We start from the raw sequence: 20,795 nt of genomic DNA on the forward strand, positions 1-20,795 counted from the left end.
AAGATCAAACCGGACAAACCAAGGACAGTACTGATTGCATGAGACTGGCCACGCCAGCACTGATACCCCCTCTTGCGCAGTATGACACTGCTGGAACCATGGCACCTGCCTCAGACCCTTACCCTGCTGTCCCAGCAGGCAGGTCAGATTCTACACCTTCAGCTTCAAACCCTTAACCTTGCAGCCTGGCTAATTCCTTGAGCTCTCCAATAGCATCCCTCAGTACGCAGGTGCTAGATGTTATTCTAGAGGCAGGGAGGCCTAGTACTAGAAATTCCTATGCTGAAAAGTGGAAAAGATACTGTTCCAGACTCATGGTATGGGTACAAAGGTGCCCTGCTTACCTCATATTCTTCAGTACTTAATAGAAATGCTCTACAAGGACCTAGCCTTCTCGTCAATTAAAATTCACGCCTCTGCCATTTCAACACATTATAGTACTGAGCCACCCCTATTCTACCACTCCCTGCTAAAACAATTCCTTAGAGAGGCCAAAAATTTAAAAACCCCAGGAGAGCCCCCTCTCCAGCCCTGGGACCTAAAGTTTGTATTGAAAAAGCTCACCCTCCCCCCTTTGAGCCAGCTGCAACATCAGAGTTGAAATTCCTTTCTTGGAAAACAGCCTTCCTTCTAGCCATCACTTCAGCAAGAAGAGTGCCTGAATTACAGGCCCTCATGGCAGTGGAACCCTTCATTATCTTCCATGCAGACAGGGTTTCCCTCAGGACCAAACCTTCCATGCAGACAGGGTTTCCCTCGGGACCAATCCTCTGCTCGACAGTGGCACAGGAAAATAATTTTCTTGGGTGGCAAAAGCCGGGGTACCTTTTTGGCTGGGCTTGTATAGGCCCCAGGGCCAATAGCCTAGTACCTACCTATGAAACTATGCACAAGGTGGTGTCTAGTATGGCCCTAAATCAGTCCATTCATTTGCCTACTTTTTTCCCTAATCCACAAAACAAAGGGGAACGAATACTGCACTCTCTGGACATGCACAGACAACTTAGATTTTATTTGGACAGGACTAAGCCTCTCAGAGAAACTGAACAGCTGCTAGTTGACTTTGCTGCAGGGGCAGAGGGGAAGGCCATTTCAAAGCAAACAATTTCCATATGGATAGCCCATTTTATTCATTTCTGCTACAAGCACCATGGAAAACCTATCCCACAAGAGATAAGATCACATTCCACCAGGGCTGCATCTACCTCTGCAGCCTTTCTCAGAGTCTCCCTACCAGGGCCATCCTAGAAGCTGTTACCTGGAGGTCTGTACATACCTTCACCAAGTATTACCACATGCCTATTTTTTCTAAATCCAGGGCTAGTTTTGCCACTGCAGTCTAGCAGGGCTTAATAGCTGGCCCTAATGCTCTCTAACTTCCTCCTCCCTTCCTTAGCTTTGGTAATCAACCCAAATGTGATAACTGCAACAGTGAAACATGAAGAACATAGTACAGCTGTGTACACTTACCACTAGTGTAGATGTTCGAGTGTATTCACTGTTGCAGTCCTGGTTACTGTCCCTCCAGCTCCCTGACTTCTCTTGGCTCTGCCTTTTATTCTTGTTTGGTATATTTAAGTTTTCTGGTGTATTTGCTTTTTGTTGGAGGTGAACCATAACTTATAATTGCTTCCCATTGTGGGGGCACCTGACATCTGGGGCAAGAAAAACTGATGTAATGGTGTCGGCTGCATGTTTTATACCCCTGACGACCTGATGTCATGGAAGAAGAGAGAGCATTCGACGCAGGAGTCCAATGACTCTGATATTCAGGCCAGCTGAGGGCTACCTGCAGGCAGATGACCCAAATGTGATGACTGCAACAGTGAATACACTCTACCATCTACATTTATGGTAAGTGTACACAACTGTACTTTTCTGGTTGCTTGAGAGTTACTGTTAAAAATAGGCCTAATACTTGTTCTCAGGTTGAGGAGAGTGGGAATTTATTCCTGTCTTCCTTTTTAAAACTCTAAAAACATAAGGTATGTTTCGGCAGGGGGGGAAACTAAAAGTACAGCACATGAAAATTGTACTGCATTTCTTCATTTTTTTTTTTTTTGCCTGTTGCTTGAGTTCGTTAAATGAGAGTTTACTCTGTCTAGCATTTCACAATTTCATGGAAACCAAATGAAAGAAGTGTCATTTGGAAGTAGTTCCATGTTTATAAACACACAGCTATTTAGTTTGTGGTATTGCAGCATTGTTAATGTAGAGAGTAACACACACACATGGTGTAATGGTACATTTCTTTGATTATAGTTTACAGGGCCCTGGATGCAAGACTTGGCAGGCCTTATAAAAATCTGAGGTGCCTTACTGGTAAATTGCTTTGACTATGGTGTGCAGGGTCCTGTATTCAAGACCTGCAAGGGCTGTTTATACATGTTGGAGAGAGAGATTTCTGGCCCAGAGACTTCCCATACTCGGGAACAAACTACCCATTCATGTCAAACAAAGCTCCTCATTAGCCCTCTTTAAGAAAAATCTTGATTGGATGGGAAATAAGAAATTCACCACGGGTATCACTTCTGTGGCTCTGCTCGACAGGGGCACAGGAAAATAACTTTTTTGGGTGGCGAAAGCCAGGGAACCTTTTTGGCTAGGCTTGTATAGGCCTCAGGGCCGATAGAGTCAGTATACTAAGCAAGTATGGAGTCAGTTCAGTGCAATACTGTAGCAACGTCTTGGTAAAGCACCTTGTAAGAGAAAAAGGAGGGTGTCAGACTTAGAGCTATACTTCATAATTTGCCCTACAGTTTGCTGAAGTATTCACACTGCTGTGCTGCATGTTATAATATTTGTGCTCCATAAAGTTTTAGTACATTTAATGTGTAAATATAAAAGGTTTGTTAAATACTTCAAGCATCCATAAGGCTGAATAAAAACTGATGAGTGATTACACCATTTGCTGATATAGTTACACACTGTTTGAGGTAATATAAGGAAGTGAGTTAATATATAGAGATTCAGAGCAGTCATGACTGGGATGCAGACTAGATACCAAGTTTTACCGTACAGTGGAGTAAGTAGTCAGTAATGCCCAATAGGATGTGTGTTACTGTGTAACATCTGTTTGGGAGAGTTATGAAACCCGACACCACAGATGTAGTGGAATAATTATAATACATGTAATGCCTAAAATGTCATTATTTACACAGTACACCCTGGAAGGTTATTACCCTTGGAGAATAGGCTGTCTGCAAAGTTGTTTTTTACTTGTATGTTTTTGATGTAAAATAGTTCCTGTGCCTAATGTTACAAACTTGCTGTAGTACATGTAAACTTTTTTGAATTAATTATTTTACATCTAAAATGTAATTATTTTCAAAAAGATATACAGATTTTGCTTCATTTTTTGGCCCCTTACTCCTAAAATGTACAGTTTGTTGCCAGTCGTCGGGGATTGAAGTCGCTAAGTAATGACATGCATTTGAGTTTCAGACTTTATTTCCTTCAGAAAATGAATCCTATTATTCAAGCAGTTCTGTAATTTTATAAGAGCAATATTAAATCTGCCTGTTTTGGAGACTTTGTTCTCCCTTTATTTTAGACTTTATCCAGATTTCTTGAGCTGAGTTTGAGAGGTATGCATACCACTTAACTGCTGCTGGTGGTCGATTTAGCAATCTCTCTGTCTCTCACACACACACACACACACACACACACACACACACACACACACACACACACACACACACACTTCAGAAAATGCATGCTAACACAAGCCCTGTTGTTCCAGCAACTTTGCAATTAAAAGCAACATCTATTCCTATTTTTGAGTTTTTGTTCTCCCTTTATTTTAGGCTTTATCAAGATGAGCTGAGGTTGAGAGATGTGCAACAACTGTTGCGGCTGCCACTACTCGATCACTGTCACTCTGTCTCACTCGTCATACACACACGTGCACACACTTCGGTCGTACACTCGTGCATGTATACGGAAAGATAAACACACATACACTTTTTTTCTTTTTTGTTTTACCTTTACACTCACTAAACAGCAAAAGTGCTACTTAGAGTGTGAAATAATGGGTTGATCGATCTCACTTTGACTTTCATGCACCCATGCACTGACACAAACAGACATACATACAAGGGTGTGCTTTTTCTATTTTTTTTACACTCTAAACAGCAAAAGCACTGCTTAACAAGCGTAAAATAATGACAATGTTTAACTTACTTGCTCTCCGAGCTTCAGGACTGTAATATGCTGCTGTGAAGTGGCGGACTCTCTTTTCAGTGGGCATTACCTGTAGATTAACACCCTGCTGGAGAATGTTCATTCTCCAGTTAGGATGCTGATGTACAGGTCACCCATTCTGTAAGTATTCATAAAACTAACAAGTTAGTTTTGACCGTGTACATTATATCTAATAGTGTTGGATAAAAAGTTTTGTGAATCCGTGTATGTTAGTACTGAGCATGTTTAACAAATCGAGCTGTACATTAACTAGAAAAGCATCAGAAGGTTCACTACTGATGTGGATTGTACGTTATTAATAGTTTAATGTCATTGGTGTACTCTTTGATGAGATGTACATGAAGCATGGGGAAGTGAAGAATAAGGTATTCAAGTGGTTTTAACTTAGCTGTCATGACCTGTGCACATCAGTGGTGAAGCTTAAAAAGAAAGCTGTTAAGGATGAAAGTTTATGGGGATTGCTCCTCTGAGATGTGCCCTCATCGAGGTAAACATTTTGGACTTTTTAGGACAAGTCTTGCATGAAGCACATGCACAGAAAGATGGTGCTCAGATATGCCATATTTGCTGTGTTTTCTATAAAGGATTTTTTTACATTTTTTATTGCTAGAAGTATTTGTTGCCTTGTATAAAACATTGTTTTGTATATTGTATAATTTAAGAAATTCTGGCCTTAGATGGTGTGATTTAAAAAATAAACAATAAGATCTTATTAGGGTTTGATATAAAGTAAAGATGGCATATATGAACCAAAACAATACTGAGGTCTCTCAGAGATGTAATAAAACCACCAATAAAAAAAAATCTTAAATCTGCCCTGGCCATTGGAAAACACTAAGGCAGAGAACACAAATTAAATAACAAGGTTTTTATTATTTAATTTTGTTCATTTTTTTATATACAAAATTATTAGTTTCATTAGTCAAAGATCAGTTTAGTTTGAATATTTTGAGCATAGTCTAGTTGTTTTTTAACAAGTTACTATTTTTTTTGTATTTGTTAAGGTGTTTTTCATAGTTTGGGTTTCTGATTGTATTGTATTAGGCAAATACATATTGAAAGAAATGTCAAAAAAGGAAACATGACCTCCCAATGAACTTTGAACTCAGGATATAAATTAGTTTGAAAGTGTTTGTTGTACTGTTCTGATGAAGTCTTTGTTGAGATGAAAGTACTTAACTTATGTTAAGTGTTATTTTTTTAATTTAAGGTGTGTTCTCTGACTTAGTGTTTTCCAATGGCCAGGACCATTTTTAGTGTGTTTTTTTTTTTTTTTTTTTTTTTTTTTGATGACTGATAGTGGCATATATTTGGATTTTTTTTGTGTGCATTTTAAATTGAGTGAAGACTGGTAAAAGTGAAAATACTGTTTAAACATTTTTAAAGTTGTAGAATGTTAAGTGATTTCTTTTCAGAGTAATAGCATGGAATTTAAAAATAGTAATGTTTTTGGGTCACCCTTAACAGTACTTTTGTGGTGGTATCTTGAAACAGTAACGGAGAACATTTTCCTTAGTAGTAAACAACAGTCAAGTGCATCAAGGATATTGGTATTTAAAAATGAAGACAAAAAGTGCAGTTGCGCACACTGCTTTAAAGAGGGTTAGTGACCTGAACTTTGACCTCCATGTGTCCCCAGTGATGAGGAAATCCTTTTATGTGATACAACTTATAAGTAAAGGTATGGCACCCAGATCCAAGGAAATTTATAGTCCTGCTGTACTCAGCCCTCATTTAAACCAGTAATTGAATACAGTGCGCCATTTGTCATGTACTTGACTAGACATTTTCAGCACCTGGAGTGACCTCAGAGGTTCCTCACAAAGAAAATACAGGGTGTAAACATGAACTATGCAGATAGACTAAAAGCCCTGTCCCTTTACTCTCTCTCTCTCTCTATCTACTATTAAGGGGCGAACTATGCCTGACCTATAAGGCACTCACAGATCCAGCCCTGATGGAGCTACTGCACATCCACAAGTCAACCAGCATGAGGGTCACCCGATTTAGGGATCTAAACTTAGTGACTCAAACAAAACATGCTGGAGGGACTGATGTGTCTCTCAGAGATTGCCCCTTATTTGGAACAGGCTTCCTTTTCACAGTAACCAGAGCCCTTCCCTAGCCCTCTTCAGATGCAGTTTGGATCAGTGGATAGGAAATCACAAATTCACACCTGGCCTAGTGCCTCTGACCCTTATGGACAGGGGCAGTCTGTAAGATAGTCTGCACAGGCATAAATCTATGCTATCCTCTTGCTCATAGGGGCCATATGTTGAATTGAGTTATTGGCTAAGCTTGTAAGGACCCTTAAGCCATTAGCCTAGTAATCTCTTATAAACCTATGGTTAAATGCAAATGTAATAGAAGATTTTGATATGAAGATAGCTTTAAGCAGTTCTAAGGGGGAGCAACACACAGATTTGTGGGTGTTGAAAGTCCTTCAGAACAGTATTAGGAGTAATGGAAACTAGAAAAAGGATGTTTGTCCATAAGATTGTGTATGTGGGTGTATATAGTACTCATTACTACAGTTAACAGGTAAAAACTGTATTTCAAAATATAGTCGAAGAATAGATGAGATGTTTGGATGGAAACAGACAAATTAACAAGTAAAAGAAACCTGGAATTTTCTGAAAAAAACAATCGTATGCAGATTAAATGGAATTGAAAGTTTTAGATTTTGAATATGTCCCTCATTCCTTTATCTGACATGTTACGGGTCTGTGGGCTCTTAAGTCAAGGATATTGCATAAAAGGAAAGGAGAAAACTGCAGAAAAGGCAGTCTAATCATGGAATTAGTGATTTGGTAGCTCAGTTTATGGGTGGTGACAAAGCTAATATTTTGATAATAGAATGGGTAGTTATTGGACAGTAGAAGACTGTCGGGTATGATGTGATGTCATGAGGATTTTTGATAAGCTGCAGGGATGCCATAAATTGTTCTGTGCTGAAGTTCAGTGTATAGGGAACTAAGAGCATGTGTTAACATGGAAAAAATTCAAAAAGAGAGAGAAAAAAAGGAAAGTAAATAGAAACTGTAAAATTTAGGAAAACGAGGCAGGTCAAAAAATGGAAAAAGAACAAGAAGAAATATTTATGCAAGTTAAAAATTGGAGTGCTCATTCTCTGGTAATGATGGTATGGGCTCTGTTAAAGTGCCAGTACAAAAGAAGATCAAAATGTATCAAGCTCTTTAGAAAGTAAGAGTTAAAAGCTTAAAATTGACAAAGTACTAAGGTGGGAAATATGAAATACATTGGGTTAACAGTGTTGAAGTGCTTGCTGTATTATTCCCAGTTTGAGTGCACACTTACAGTGGATATAAAAAGTGTACACACCCCTGATAAAATGCCAGGTTTTTGTGATATTAAAAAAAGGGATCACAATAAATCCTTTCAAAATTTTTTCCCACCTTTAATGTGACCTATAACCTGAACAATTCAATTGAAAAACAAATCTGTTAGGGAAAAAATATAATAAAACATGTACAGTATGCTGGTTGCACAAGTGTGCACACCCTTAAACTAATACTTTGTAGAAGCACCATTTGATTTAATTACAGCATTCAGTCGTCTTGGGTAGGAGTCTTATCAGCATGGCACATCTTCACTTGGCAATATTTGCCACTCTTCCTTGCAAAAGCGCTCCAAATCTGTCAGGTTGTGAAGGCATCTCTTGTGCACAGCCCTCTTCAGGTCAAACCACAGATTTTCTATTGGATTTAGGTCTGGGCTCTGACTGGGCCATTCCAAAACTTTAATTTTCTTCTAGTGAAGCCATTCTTTTTTTGATTTGGATGTTTGCTTGAGGTCATTGCCATGTTGAAAGGTGAAATTCCGCTTAATCTTCAGCTTTCTAGCAGACGCCTGAAGGTTTTGGGCCAAAAGTGACTGGTATTTGGAACTGTTCATAATTCCCTCCACCTTGACTAAAGCCCCAGTTCCAGCTGAAGAAAAGCAACCCCAAAGCATGATACTGCCACCACCATGCTTCACCGTGATGATGGCGTTCTTTTGGTGATGGGAAGTGTTTTTGCACTAAACGTACCTTTTGGAATTGTGGCCAAAAAGTTCAGCCTTGGTCTCATCAGACCATAACACATTTTCCCACATGCTTTTGGGAGACTTGATGTATTGTTTTGCTTCTGTGTTGCAACCTTACCCCATAGTCCAGACATAGGAGAATATGGGAGGTTGTTGTCACATGTAGTACGCAACCAGTACTTGCCAGAAATTCCTGCATCTCCTTCAGTGTTGGTGTAAGTTTCTTGGCAGCCTCCCTGACTAGTTTTTGTGTTGTCTTTTCATTAGTTTTGCAGGGATGTCCAGGTCTTTTCACTTCACTATTGTCCCATATTTTTCCACTTTTTGATTACTATCTTCACTGTGTTCCATGGTATATACAATACTTTGGAAGTTTTTTGTTCCCTTCTCCTGACTGATCCCTTTCAATGTTGATATCTCTTTGATGGTTTGTAAGCTGTCTGCGAACCATGGTTTTTGCTGTAGCAGGCAACTGAGTAAATGTCAGGAAAATCCTACCAGGACAGCTGAACTTTATTTGGGGTTAATCAGAGTCTAATTGATGGCAGGTATGTACCTAAGAAGACAATGCTGTAATTAAATCAAAAGGTGCTTCAACCAAATATTAGTTTTAAGGGTGTGTGCACACACAACAAAGTATTAGTTTGACGGTGTGCACACTTATGCAACCAACATATTGTACATTTATTTTTTATTTTTTTCCCCTAACAGATTTGTTTTTGAATTGAATTGTGCAGGTTATAGGTCACATTAAAGGTGGGAAAAGTTTTGAAATGATTTATTGTGGCCTCATTTTTTATATCATAAAAAGCTGACATTTTAAAAGGGATGTGTACACTTTTTACATCCACTGTAAATCTGTAATTCCTGCTAGAGTGCAGATGCATTTCTTGGTGGGATTGTACTCGCCAGAGCCCCCCCTAACAAGAATACTGCAGTCCTGGGCTCCTTCCGCCCCCCTAACAGGAATACTGCAGTCCTGGGCTCCTTCCCCAGGTGGATTTATTCAAGTAAGACTGTGTCTTTCTCTGCTGTTTTCTCAGTTCCATCCTTTTGCAGCTCTTCCATCCACTGAGCTGCTAATAGGTTGTCTGGGCCAAAGTCTCTGCACTGCAAAAGTGTCAGGTAATTCTTTTTTCCCGTAGTTTTTAAATCTTTTATTTTAGATTCATAATCCATTTCTAATGGGAGAATTTGTTCATTCTGTTGTACTGGGATTTTGTTCAGGATTTAGGTCTGTTTTACTGGCTATTTTGTTTCTCTTTCTAAAGAGATGTTGGCATATTTTATATTTGTTTAAGCATAGTTGTGCTTGCTGTTTAAATTCTGTTAGGACAAGGATTGTGTTTTAGAGTTTGATTGTTGAGTACCGTTGAGGTCTCTAGGGTGATTTTATGCTTTTTAAAATTCCCATTTTCATTTTGTTTTGTGGCTTTTGTTTATTTTTTACTGCTTAATGTTTTGTGCTGGTCAGGTAAACCATTAATGTTTCTACTGGTTGTCATGTTTTTATTTCTTAGAAGGGTAAATAGTGCTAGCTAAAAATCCTTGGTTACAGATGTAGCTGTAGTGCATGTAAAGTAGTCTGTGCTTTAAAGTGTGGTTCATGTTTGTTCGAGCACTTTAGGTCAATAATTTGTGTGTTTTGTTTGGTGTGTGTATGTATATAGATTTCATTTAAGTCATGAAAGAAAAAAATGGACCAAAGAAGTCCTCTTCAGAAAAGATAATATTTGTGTATTGTGACTTGTGTGTACATTTCTCACCTGAAATGACTATTTCAAATCAGAAGACCAACAGTGCAGTGCATTATGTGTTTTAGTGCAGTTTTAATAAGTAATGTATGAGTGAAAGTTGTTTGTGTGTGTGTGTGTATATATATATATATATATATATATATATATAATGTGTGTGTGTCAAAAAACATTAACAAGATAAGGAAAAAAGTCTTTTTCTAATTTTCCTTTTTTTCTTTTCTTTTTTTTTAAGATGAAAGCTTCCCCCGTGCAGTAGTAATTCCACAAAATCAAATTGTTAGCAAGCATGAAGAGGCGATTTTTCACTGTCAGTTCAGCGCAGTGCCACCTCCAGTACAAAAATGGTACTTTGAGAATGAGACTGCCCCCATTACAAATAAGTCACGGTAAGGCACAAGTTTCAATGAATGGTGTTTGGTGTGATGTTTTGTTTTTCATTATGGCATCTCCTACAGCGATCCACATATATTTTCTTTTGCATGAAAAGAAAAGGAAGGCTTGAGTCTGCATTTGTTTTACCTGTACATCTATAAATCAACAGGAATGTATGTATTTTGGTATTTTCCTATAACGCCACTTCTATGGAAAACATTTGATGTTCTTCGTTTTTCAATGTTGCAGTCATTAAATTTGGGTAATCTGCTGGTAGGTTGCCCTCAGTCGGCCTGAATTCCAAAGTCTTGGGTCCTGTGTCGGTTGCGGTCTCCTCTTCCATGACGTCAGGGGTATAAAACAGGCAGCCAACGCCATTTTCTTCAGTCTTTCTTGCCATGCTGTGCCCGAAGCAGAAGCAGTTCGTAAGTGCCGGTCGGCTGACTCCTGAAATTTTCAAATTCGAGTTTCAGAACCAAAGTCTTCACTAAAGCCAAGTACCCCAGTGGGGAAACTTTTTTCTTGCTCCATACTGATGTCAGTAAAAGTTAATAATTGCATTACTTGTGGGAAGCAAATACCTCATAAGGATTTCCATTTATACTGTATTCCTTGCCTAGGCCCTGATCATAACGTGCTTAGCTGTCGGTTTTGTTCTAGATTTAACCAACGCACTATTAAGCGTCGGTATAGCTTTGCCTCAAAATATTTTGGAAACAGATTTAACTATCCTGAAATGTTGTCTGATAGCTATCTGACTACCAGAGTACACAAAATATGCAAAGAAAAGGGCAGAGACAGTCCGTCGAGGTCCAGAACCGACGACGAAGCTTCTCCTAAGTCAGTCACCGGTTCGCCGGTACTCAGTGAGGCGCTTGCGCAGCCCCTGATACCTGCTACTTTCAGGTTGCAGGCCCCTACCGAGACCCATGTGGAGTCCGGCACGCCACGAGATTCTCAAAGTATTGTACCCGCGGATATCTCTCCCTCGGATGGGTCCGGAGCTGCTGAGCAGGCACTGGCTTCTAAGGGTGTATTCAGACCACAACATTTTTAAATAAAACCGACGCCAGCTTCAAAATCTAAGACAAAAGCAACTTATAAAGCTAAAAAACCGACGTATGAGCCACGTGCACAGGCCTCTATGCCCAAAAAGCAGATGATCAAAATGGCTGAAGACCTAATTACCTTGATCAGGGATTCTCAGGCCCCTCCTGATAAAAGGCCTAGGCAAGACACTGATTATGAATCTTCAGATCAGGTTTCTATTTCTTCTGATTCCTCTACTGATCAGGAATTATCTATACCACCCTATGAGGATTCTGATGCAGAGGAATCTATCCGATCTGCATCTCCTCCTGAAGATTATTCCTTTGGAGAAGCCTTGCATACTTTGAGAGAGCATTTTCACTGGGAGAGTCAAGATTTCTCAGAATCAAAAAAAAGAGGCTCAGGGATTTCCTTCTCCCTCAGCATAGGCCTTTAGCCATACCTCCTGTTTTAGACATTGTGTTCTCGGAGTCGAGCTTGACCCCAGACTCCTTACCTCCGGCTCCTAGCAAGCCAGACAAATATTACAGGGTTCCTGACTCTCACACATTTTTTATTTAGAAACCCTGCCGCTGACCCTGAAACTATTTTACAGGGTCCAAAAGGTGTTAAGGCCTCAACAGCAAATAGTCCTACCCCCTCTGACAGAGATTCCAGGGCACTGGATAGATGGGGAAAGAAGGTTTATACATCTGCAATCTTGGCAATTAGGGCCTTAAACTGCCAGATGTTAAGTTGTCAATCTCGCCTTCATTCTTGCTGGATGGGTTCGGAGCCGAACCTCGGCTCCGACTCGGCCTATACTAAAGCTCGAGAGCTAATTTTACCGGCTCGAGGCAACCCTATATCCCATGATGCTAGGTGGTAACTACCCAGATCTCGTTTGCTGCTTACGCTAGCGAGGTTGCTCTTTTTACCGGCTCAGGTTAGTGACTGTTTTTTCTCACAAAAATCCTATTATTTTCCTTAGTTTTTCCCCTAGTGTATAATTTTTAGTCTTTTATAGGCCAGTTTCTGTTGCATTTAAAGTTTAGTCTCTATTTTTTATCCCTTATCCCTGTCATACTCCCTCTCCCTAGGTTAGGCCTTAGGCCCTTCCTTTTTAGTTTAATTCCCTGACAGGGATTCTTTGCTGTTTGTATGTTCCCCTGTATCCCTGTATCCCTATTTGTTGGGGTGTGTGTGTTTTTTTTTCTTTCTCCTAACTGTGGTTTTCCTTACGACTTTTCAATGTCGAAGGAGACAAAGGTCTCAGGCTTCAAGAAGTGTGACTTGTGCTGTCAGAAGATGTCTCTGACAGATGGTCACACTTGTGTTTATTGCCTGGGACCCCTGCACCTGCAGGACTCTTGCTCAGTGTGCCATGCTTTTAGCCCTAGAGTCCTGCAGGAGCGCAGGAATAAATTGATATTAAGGGGCTTGTTAAAGCCCGAAGGTTCCCTGGCTAAGTCTTTGCTGTGGAAGCCTTCGAAACCACCTAAACCTTCGGCTCCGAGTTTCAAGCCCTCGGATGGTGGTTCATCACCTGCGACATTATCGGCTCCGGCTGGAGCCGATACCTCAGTATCGCAGCTACCTGCATCGTCTCCTGCCAGAGCCGATACCTCTAAGACTGTCTTCAAAGTCGGCTCCGGCTGGAGCCGACGTGTCTTCGGCTCCATCGGCTCCATTAACCCTGATGCCCTCCGCAAGAAAGCGGTCCAGATCTCCATCACTGGAGTCCATACATTCGGCTCCAAAGTCACCATTACTCTTGGAGCGGAGCCATCGGAGCCATTCCTCTCGGTCATCTAGACTTTCCGATCATGACCTTGAGAGAGTGGTAAGTAGACTATTAAAGTCTCAGGCACTGGCCCAAATGCTTCATAGCCCGTCTCATCAGACAGCGGATACGTCCATACAACAGACTATTCCTCCTTCGACTCTACCCCAGTGTTCAGAGCCGGAGCTCCTCGGAGCCGTGACCGTTTTGACGTCGGGGCTGATACCTCCCCCTTTGGCTCCGTCGTCTGCTCTGATCTCGTCCATGGTGGAGGGATCCGGGCGCTTGGACTCTCTCGCCGGCTCCGCGGGGGCGAGTGGCATCGGACCCTTGTCCGACCCCGTTCTCCCTCTCCGAGCGTCGGCGTTGGTGAGTTCGGCCCCGACATCGGCTTCGGAGCCGTCCTTGTCGGTGCCGGCTGGGGTTTCCTAGCTCTTCGGAGCGGGAGCTCTCCAGCCTGCCTGACAGGGGCGCCTTCGAGGTCATGAGGAGCGTATTGGCCACAGTGCCTGCTCTACGGTCAGCTCCATGAGCTCCTCCCACAGTAGTGCCTGCTGATGTCTCTTCCTACTCTCTTGCCCCCGGCCATCGAGACCCAACGCCTCAGGTTTCCCCATTGGGAATATCCTCCTCTTCCAAGGTTTCCCCTGATCCGTCAGGTGAACCCCCGTGTAAAAGGACATGTAAGAGGAAGCATGTGGACTCCCCCGAGTCAGTCACATCTGATACCGACTTGGATGAGTCGGAAGGATCCCCAAGGTCCCCCTCTGAGGATGTCTCCTTCTCTGACATCCTTGAAATCCTTAGAGGGGGAACTGGTCTTCCCTTAATCCTTCTGAGGACGAGTCGGTTTACCTGGAGGCTTTTGGTTCTCGACCCTCCACCTCCTGGGTGTCTCCGCCCTTCGACCCTCTTATGGAAGTGGTGGCACGGAAGGCGTGGATGGACCCTGACTCGTTGGAACCCACCCCACAGAGGCCTTCTAAATTTATAACAGCCCCTTCTGATAAAAATTTTTATCCAAAGGTGTCCCAGTTGATGCCATGGTGGTGGCGGCCACTAAGAAGGAACTGGCTGATCCTTCAGTACCTATCCATCCGCCTAACAAGGAATCTAGGACGATGGATAGGTACGGCAAGCAGATGTTCTTTCTCAGCGACCTTTGCCATGCGGTCGCTGAACTACTTATGCCACTTCACCCGTCTTCAAAGAGACATTCTTAAAGAACTGGGTGAGGTTCTACAGGATCCATCAGCTGCTGGGTCTCAGGAAAAAATTAACTCACAGCTAGGAACTCTGAATTCTATTGTCAACTCCTCCATGCGGCTTATTTCATATGCAGCCGATGGAGCGAGTAGGGCCACAGGCACAGGTGTGGCTTTGAGGCGTCACGCCTGGATGCTTTGTAACTTCGCAGACCCCTTCAAGGCGTCTTTCACTAACTCCCCCTTTGATGGTTCAGCGTTGTTTGGACCTCAAGTGAAAGATACTTTGACCAGATGCGAACAAGATGACAAGACCCTTTCTGCCATAGGAGTCCATTCTTCTACCCCGTCTAGACCATATCCTAAGGGTCAAAAGGGTGGAAAAATGTGGTTCCGTAAATCACAAGGAGTCACGCCTGACGCAAGAGGTCAGTTCACCCCTAGAGGCAGAGAGGGGAACAACAACAACAGACGCCACCCAAGAGGCAGAGGGGGGTCCGCAGAACCAGGGTAGCAGAGAAACCCTCTCTGACAAAACCCTTCCAGCATCCCTGAGGTGTTGCCCGACTGTCCACCTTCGGAGGCAGTCGGAGGAAGATTAGCGCTGTAACCACAAGCCTGGCTCTCCCTCACTCAAGACAAATGGGTGCAGTCAGTCATATCCGAGGGTTACAAAATCCCCTTTATCCAAACCCCAATGATTCAAATGGGGTGTCTCCCAGACGTTCCACCCAGTCTAAGGGAACAAGCAGCACTAGAAATATCAAAGCTGCTAAAAAGAGAGCCATCCAGCCAGTCCCAGCAGACCAGCTAGGATCCGGAGTCTACTCAAAGTTCTTTTTGGTACCAAAAAAAACAGGACTGGAGGCCAATATTGGATCTCAGCAATCTAAACAAGTTTGTAAAAAGAACAAGGTTCCAGATGGTCATGCTACAGTCCATTTTACCACTTCTGGGCAAGGACAATTGGATGTGCTCAGTGGACCTTCAGGATGCGTACTATCACATCAAAATGCACAGGAGCTCCAGAAAGTTTCTCTGCTTCAGGCTGGGAGCCAGTCACTACCAGTTCAGAGCCCTGCCCTTTGGTCTCACTACAGCCCCCCCGAGTGTTCACCAAATGTATGGCAGTGGTTACGGCTCACCTGAGACGTCAAGGATTCCAGGTGTTTCCATATCTAGACGACTGGCTCCTCACTGCCACCACCAGGCGTCAACTTCTAGCCAGAGACTACACCATCCACATTTGCAAAGAGCGAGGTATCTCTCTCAATTTCGAAAAGTCTGCCTTGTCAGTCTACTACCTTCATAGGTGCCACCTTGGACACCGTTCAGCTCTCAGCAAAGTTAACAGAGCAGAGGGTCTTAGATATTCAAAGTCATGTTCACGTCCTTCTCCAGAACAACAAAGTTCAGGCCAGGTATGTTCTGAAGGTGTTAGGTCTCATGGCGGCAGCCATCACGCTCCTTCCCCTTGCCTGCTTTTACATGCGGCTTCTTCAATGGATGCTTTTCTCCCAGTGGTCCTTCCAACAGCTCCCTATGACACACAAGATCCTAATAACTCTATCTTGCAGAAAACATCAGTCTTGGTGGATGGTCTCCCCTCAAGTCATTCAAGGCAGACCTTTACCCCCCCCCCCCAGTCGCCACAGTCACAATGGACGCCTCCCTGATTGGGTGGGGGTGGGGGGGGCATTTTCAGGGCAGGACAGTCCATGACACATGGCAACCCTTCGAATGCCACTTGCACATAAATGTCCTGGAGATGAGAGCAGTGCTTTTGACGTTGCAAGCCCTTCAAGACTCTCTTCCCCTGGGGACGATTGCAATTCAGACGGACAATATGTCCGTAATATGGTATATCAACAAGCAGGGCGGAACCAGGTCATATCACCTGTGTCGAGAAGCACTCAGACTCTGGCAATGGGCGATCTCTTCTCAGCGATTTCTGATAGCAATGCACATCCCCGGGAAGTCCAACGTCATAGCGGACAGGCTGAGCAGAGCTGTTCTCATGCCTCACGAGTGGTCTCTCAAGCAATTTTTCGGAAGTGGGGGTTTCCTTGCTGCGATCTTTTTGCAACACCACAAAACAGCAAGTGCCTCGACTTCTTCACACTCTTTCCCCCTTCCAGGCCATCCCCCCAGAGACGCTGTAGTCCAAGATTGGCCTCGGGGACTTCTTTACGCCTTTCCCCCCTTTCCGTTAATCACACAAACAATTCAGAAAGCTACCGCCTTGAGGGCCAAGATGATCCTCATTGCCCCTTATTGGCCTCTACAGATATGGTTCCCTTTCCTGCATTGCTACCTTTTGGAGCAGCCTTGGCATCTGGATCCAATGCCGGATCTTTTGACCCATCAATCAGGGCAGCTGCACCAATCCCTCCAATCTCTCAACCTCACAGCTTGGTTGCTCCACTTCCGTCCCTAGCCAGGCTTCCAATGATTTCAAATTCTGTCCGTGATATTATCGTAGCTTCCCTTAAATCTTCCACCAGAAGGATCTATGTTAGTAAATGGCAACGCTTTTCCTTTTGGGCAAAGGCTAGGAACATAGATCCCTTCACTGCTCCAATACACTCGGTCTTGGATTTCCTAGCCGAAATCTTTCACTCAGGATCTTCTTCCTCCACAGTAAAAGTTCAGCTAGCAGCCATCTCAAGTTTTCACATAGGCTTGTCGGACTCCAACATCATGTCCCATAAGCTTTGCAAGGCATTCCTCAGAGGTATCTTTTTACTCAGGCCTCCAATCAAAGACCCCCCCCCACCACCACCGTGGTATTTAAACTTAGTTTTAGCATCCTTGATTCTCCCTCCCTTCGAACCTGCGGCCACCTGTTCCTTGAAGTTACTTTTCTGGAAAACACTATTCCTAGTCACCATTACGTCGGCTAGGAGAGTATCTGAACTTCATGCCCTCTGTATTCGCCCTCCTTATTTACTGTTCCACAAAGACAGGGTTTCTCTAAGAACTAACCCGTCTTTTTTACCCAAGGTGGCTTCTCAGACAAATTTAAATCAATCTATTGATCTTCCAGTTCTCTTTCCTAATTATTCAAACAGGGCGGAGCAAAAACTACATTGTTTGGACATTCATCAGCTCCGCTTCTATCTGGACAGAACTAAACAATTCAGGAAATCTGATCAACTTTTTTTATCTTATGCTGAGAGTAAGAAGGGTCTTCCGGTATCTAAAGTAACCCTGTCTAGGTGGCTGTCTTCTGTGATTACCTGTATTTATCAACTCAGAGGTAAAGAATTGCCTTCTAGGCCAAGAGCCCATTCAACCAGAGCGTTGGCTACATCTACAGCCTTTCAAGCTAGATTACCAATAGACACTATCTGTGCGGCTGCCACATGGGCCTCTCCTCATACTTTCGTTACACATTACAGATTGGACATGGCCTCCAGAAACAGGGCAAATTTTGGTTCCACCGTTCTCAAGAGTCTGTTTCTATGAGCCACCCAGGATAAAGGTGCTAGGGACGTGGTCCCATCCAGCAAGAATGAAGGCGAGATTGACAACTTAACATTGAGAAGTTATGTACCTACCATAACGTTCCATGTTAGTTGTCTTCTCTCGCCTTCTTTCTTGCGTCCCGCCCACCATCCCCCTAGCCTGGACAGACCGAGACGTTCTTCCCCTTTTTACAGGGACCTTATCTTGCATTATTCCTAGCTCAGACATTTGGTCCTGGGGTAGATTCAGCTTCAGGTAGTGATATTTTGGGCGTTGTTCCTTCTCCTCCTCCACCTCAGAGGGGAGACTGAATTGGCTATGGTTTCTTAGCTACCAAACGAGATCTGGGTAGTTGCCGCCTAGCATCATGGGATATAGGGTTGCCTCGAGCCGGTAAAATTAACTCTCGAGCTTTAGTATAGGCCGAGTCGGAGCCGAGGTTCGGCTCCGAACCCATCCAGCAAGAAAGAAGGCGAGAGAAGACAACTAACATGGAATGTTATGGTAGGTACATAACTTCTCATTTCATATGCTCACGTATCAACAACATGTTATGGGATTACAGAAACAGAAAATGATATTGATTTCTGCATGTGCAGAAAATAAAGAATTGCAGGAATTATTGCATGCAGCACAACAAGTTGGAAAGCATACTTTGCAATGTGGTTTTGATTCCTTAGAGGCCTCCTGCAGGGCCACAGTTACTGGATCTGTGATTAGGAGGCATGCTTGGCTAAAAGAGCAAAATTTGCCTGATCATGTTAAAGCTAAATTGCTGGATGCACCTTTACAGCATGATACTCTGTTTGGTATTAAGGCAGAAGAGGTTTTAAAGAAAATGGAAGACAAAGCTAAGTCTATGCAAACTGTAAAAGACTTCTTACAAGTGCAGCCACCAAGATTCAGTAGATACTGGCTAACAAAAAATTGGTCCTTTCCCGTGTCTGACAGAGCTCAACGGGGCAAATCCAGGCACCCTAAAGGTTCTATATACAAGTCTACAGGATTCCTACAGGTCAAAGCAATGGGGTGCTTCTACCTCCAAATCTGGAGGAAATAAAGCGCAACCCTACAATAAATAGTCTCAATGACTTCCCTCTGCCATCACCAAGCACTTATCTTTTGGAAGCACCCTTAGGGGGAAAATTAGCACTTTATGCTCAAAATTGGCAGTTAATAACCCAGGACAAGTGGTTGTTAAATGTAGTATCTCGGGGATACAGATTCCACTTCCACACTCTGCCAATTGCAAACGGATGGCCAGGTCTGCCAAAAAATCAATGGCCAGAGGCACAGAAACAAGTTACGTCCCTCATGGATATAGGGGCTATTCAGCCAGTACCAGAACAGGAAAAAGGGCAAGGGGTTTTATTCAAGACTGTTCTTGGTACCCAGAAAAGACAAGGCCTGGCGCCCAGTACTGTATTTTTCAATTTTGAACACATACCTGGACATTCCAAAATTCAAAATGCTAACTTTGCAGCAGCTTCTGCCCATGCTGGGAAAGAACGCTTGGCTAGTGACAATAGACTTAAGAGGCATACCTGCTTATCCCAATAAGGGAATCGTGCAGAAGATGCCTCCATTTCAAGGCTGGCTTTATGCATTACCAATTCTCTGCACGGCCCTTTGGCTTATCTACTGCACCCAGGGTCTTTACAAAGTGCCTGGCAACAGTAATTGCATTTTCCAGACAAAGAAGTATACAAATCTATCCTTACTTGGACTGTCTCATTCAAGCAGAGAATAAGGACATTCTTCTTCAGCATCTCGCGTTTGTGAAAAGGCTTCTAACATGCCTAGGGTACACAGTAAACGAAAATAAATCACAATTGGTACCCTCTCAAAAGATAACATTCCTGGGTGCAAGCTTGAATACAACTGCCCAGATGTCTTTCCTCATGCCAGACAAACAAAGGCAACTGACTACTTACTTCAAACTGATGACAACAAAAACCCAGTTATCTGCAAGACAAACACTGCAGGCTTTGGGGTTCATGGCATCCTGCATTCTGCTGATTCCATATGCAAGACTGCATATGAGGAAACTACAGTGGTACCTAAAAAGTTTATGGAGTCAACATTGTCACAGTCTGGAAACAATGATTCCTCTCATTCCCTGCCTACCACAGGAGTTTCTATGGTGGGCAAAGGCATGTCACCAAAACATGGGACGGGCTTTCACTCTACCCCCTGCCAGCCAAACCTTAACAACAGATGCATCAGATTATGCATGGAGGGCCCACCTGGCTGTAAGATGCATTCAGGGAATATGGACCCCAAAACAAATGCATCTGCATATCAACCAAAAAGAGATGTTAGCTGTTCAAAATTCCTTGACAGCCTTCAAGGACTTACTTCATCCAGGACAACTACTGATAAAGACGGACAACACCACGGTTATATGGTACATAAATAAGCAGGGGGCATGCACTCATACCCCCTTTGCAGACTAGCCATGGCACTGTGGGATACAGCCTTGACTTACCAAGTACATATTCAAGCTCAGTTCCTGCCAGGAAAGCAAAATACTCTGGCAGACAATTTAAGCAGAAACCTTATGGTCCCTCATGAGTGGAAACTAGATCCACAAGTCTTCAGCATGATAAAGAAATGGGGGAGCCCGGACATAGACCTATTTGCCTCCCCTCAGAATTATCAACTGGAAAAATTCTGCACAAGGACTTATCACAGACAAGCATGGAAAGTGGATGCCCTATCCTTCAGTTGGAAAAACCTTTCGGTTTACACCTTTCCTCCTCTGCCTCTTCGTCCCAAGGTCCTACTAAAGGTCAGACAAGAAAATCCAAAGATGATACTAATTGCCCCGGACTGGCCCCGCCAATACTGGTACCCAATCCTAATGAATATGTCTCAATTCCCAGCTTGGTACTTGCCTCAAATACCTCACTTACTGTCCCAGCAAAACAA

At 43.1% G+C, this 20,795-nt stretch overlaps 1 protein-coding gene across 1 annotated transcript in view; it reads left to right on the forward strand.

Moving 5' to 3' along the window:
• The window catches only part of PTK7 (protein tyrosine kinase 7 (inactive)), a 2,009,558-nt gene that overhangs the window by 1,080,006 nt on the left and 908,757 nt on the right, over nt 1–20,795 (forward strand). Inside the window, exon 5 of the mRNA XM_044060033.1 lies at nt 10,240–10,393. Within this exon, the coding sequence (XP_043915968.1) occupies nt 10,240–10,393 (154 nt within the window). The remainder of the gene's footprint in view (nt 1–10,239; nt 10,394–20,795) is intronic.

This window comes from Protopterus annectens, chromosome 1.part2 (assembly GCF_019279795.1).
Source record: "Protopterus annectens isolate FY-2018-M chromosome 1.part2, PAN1.0, whole genome shotgun sequence".
Lineage (NCBI taxonomy): Eukaryota > Metazoa > Chordata > Ceratodontiformes > Protopteridae > Protopterus > Protopterus annectens.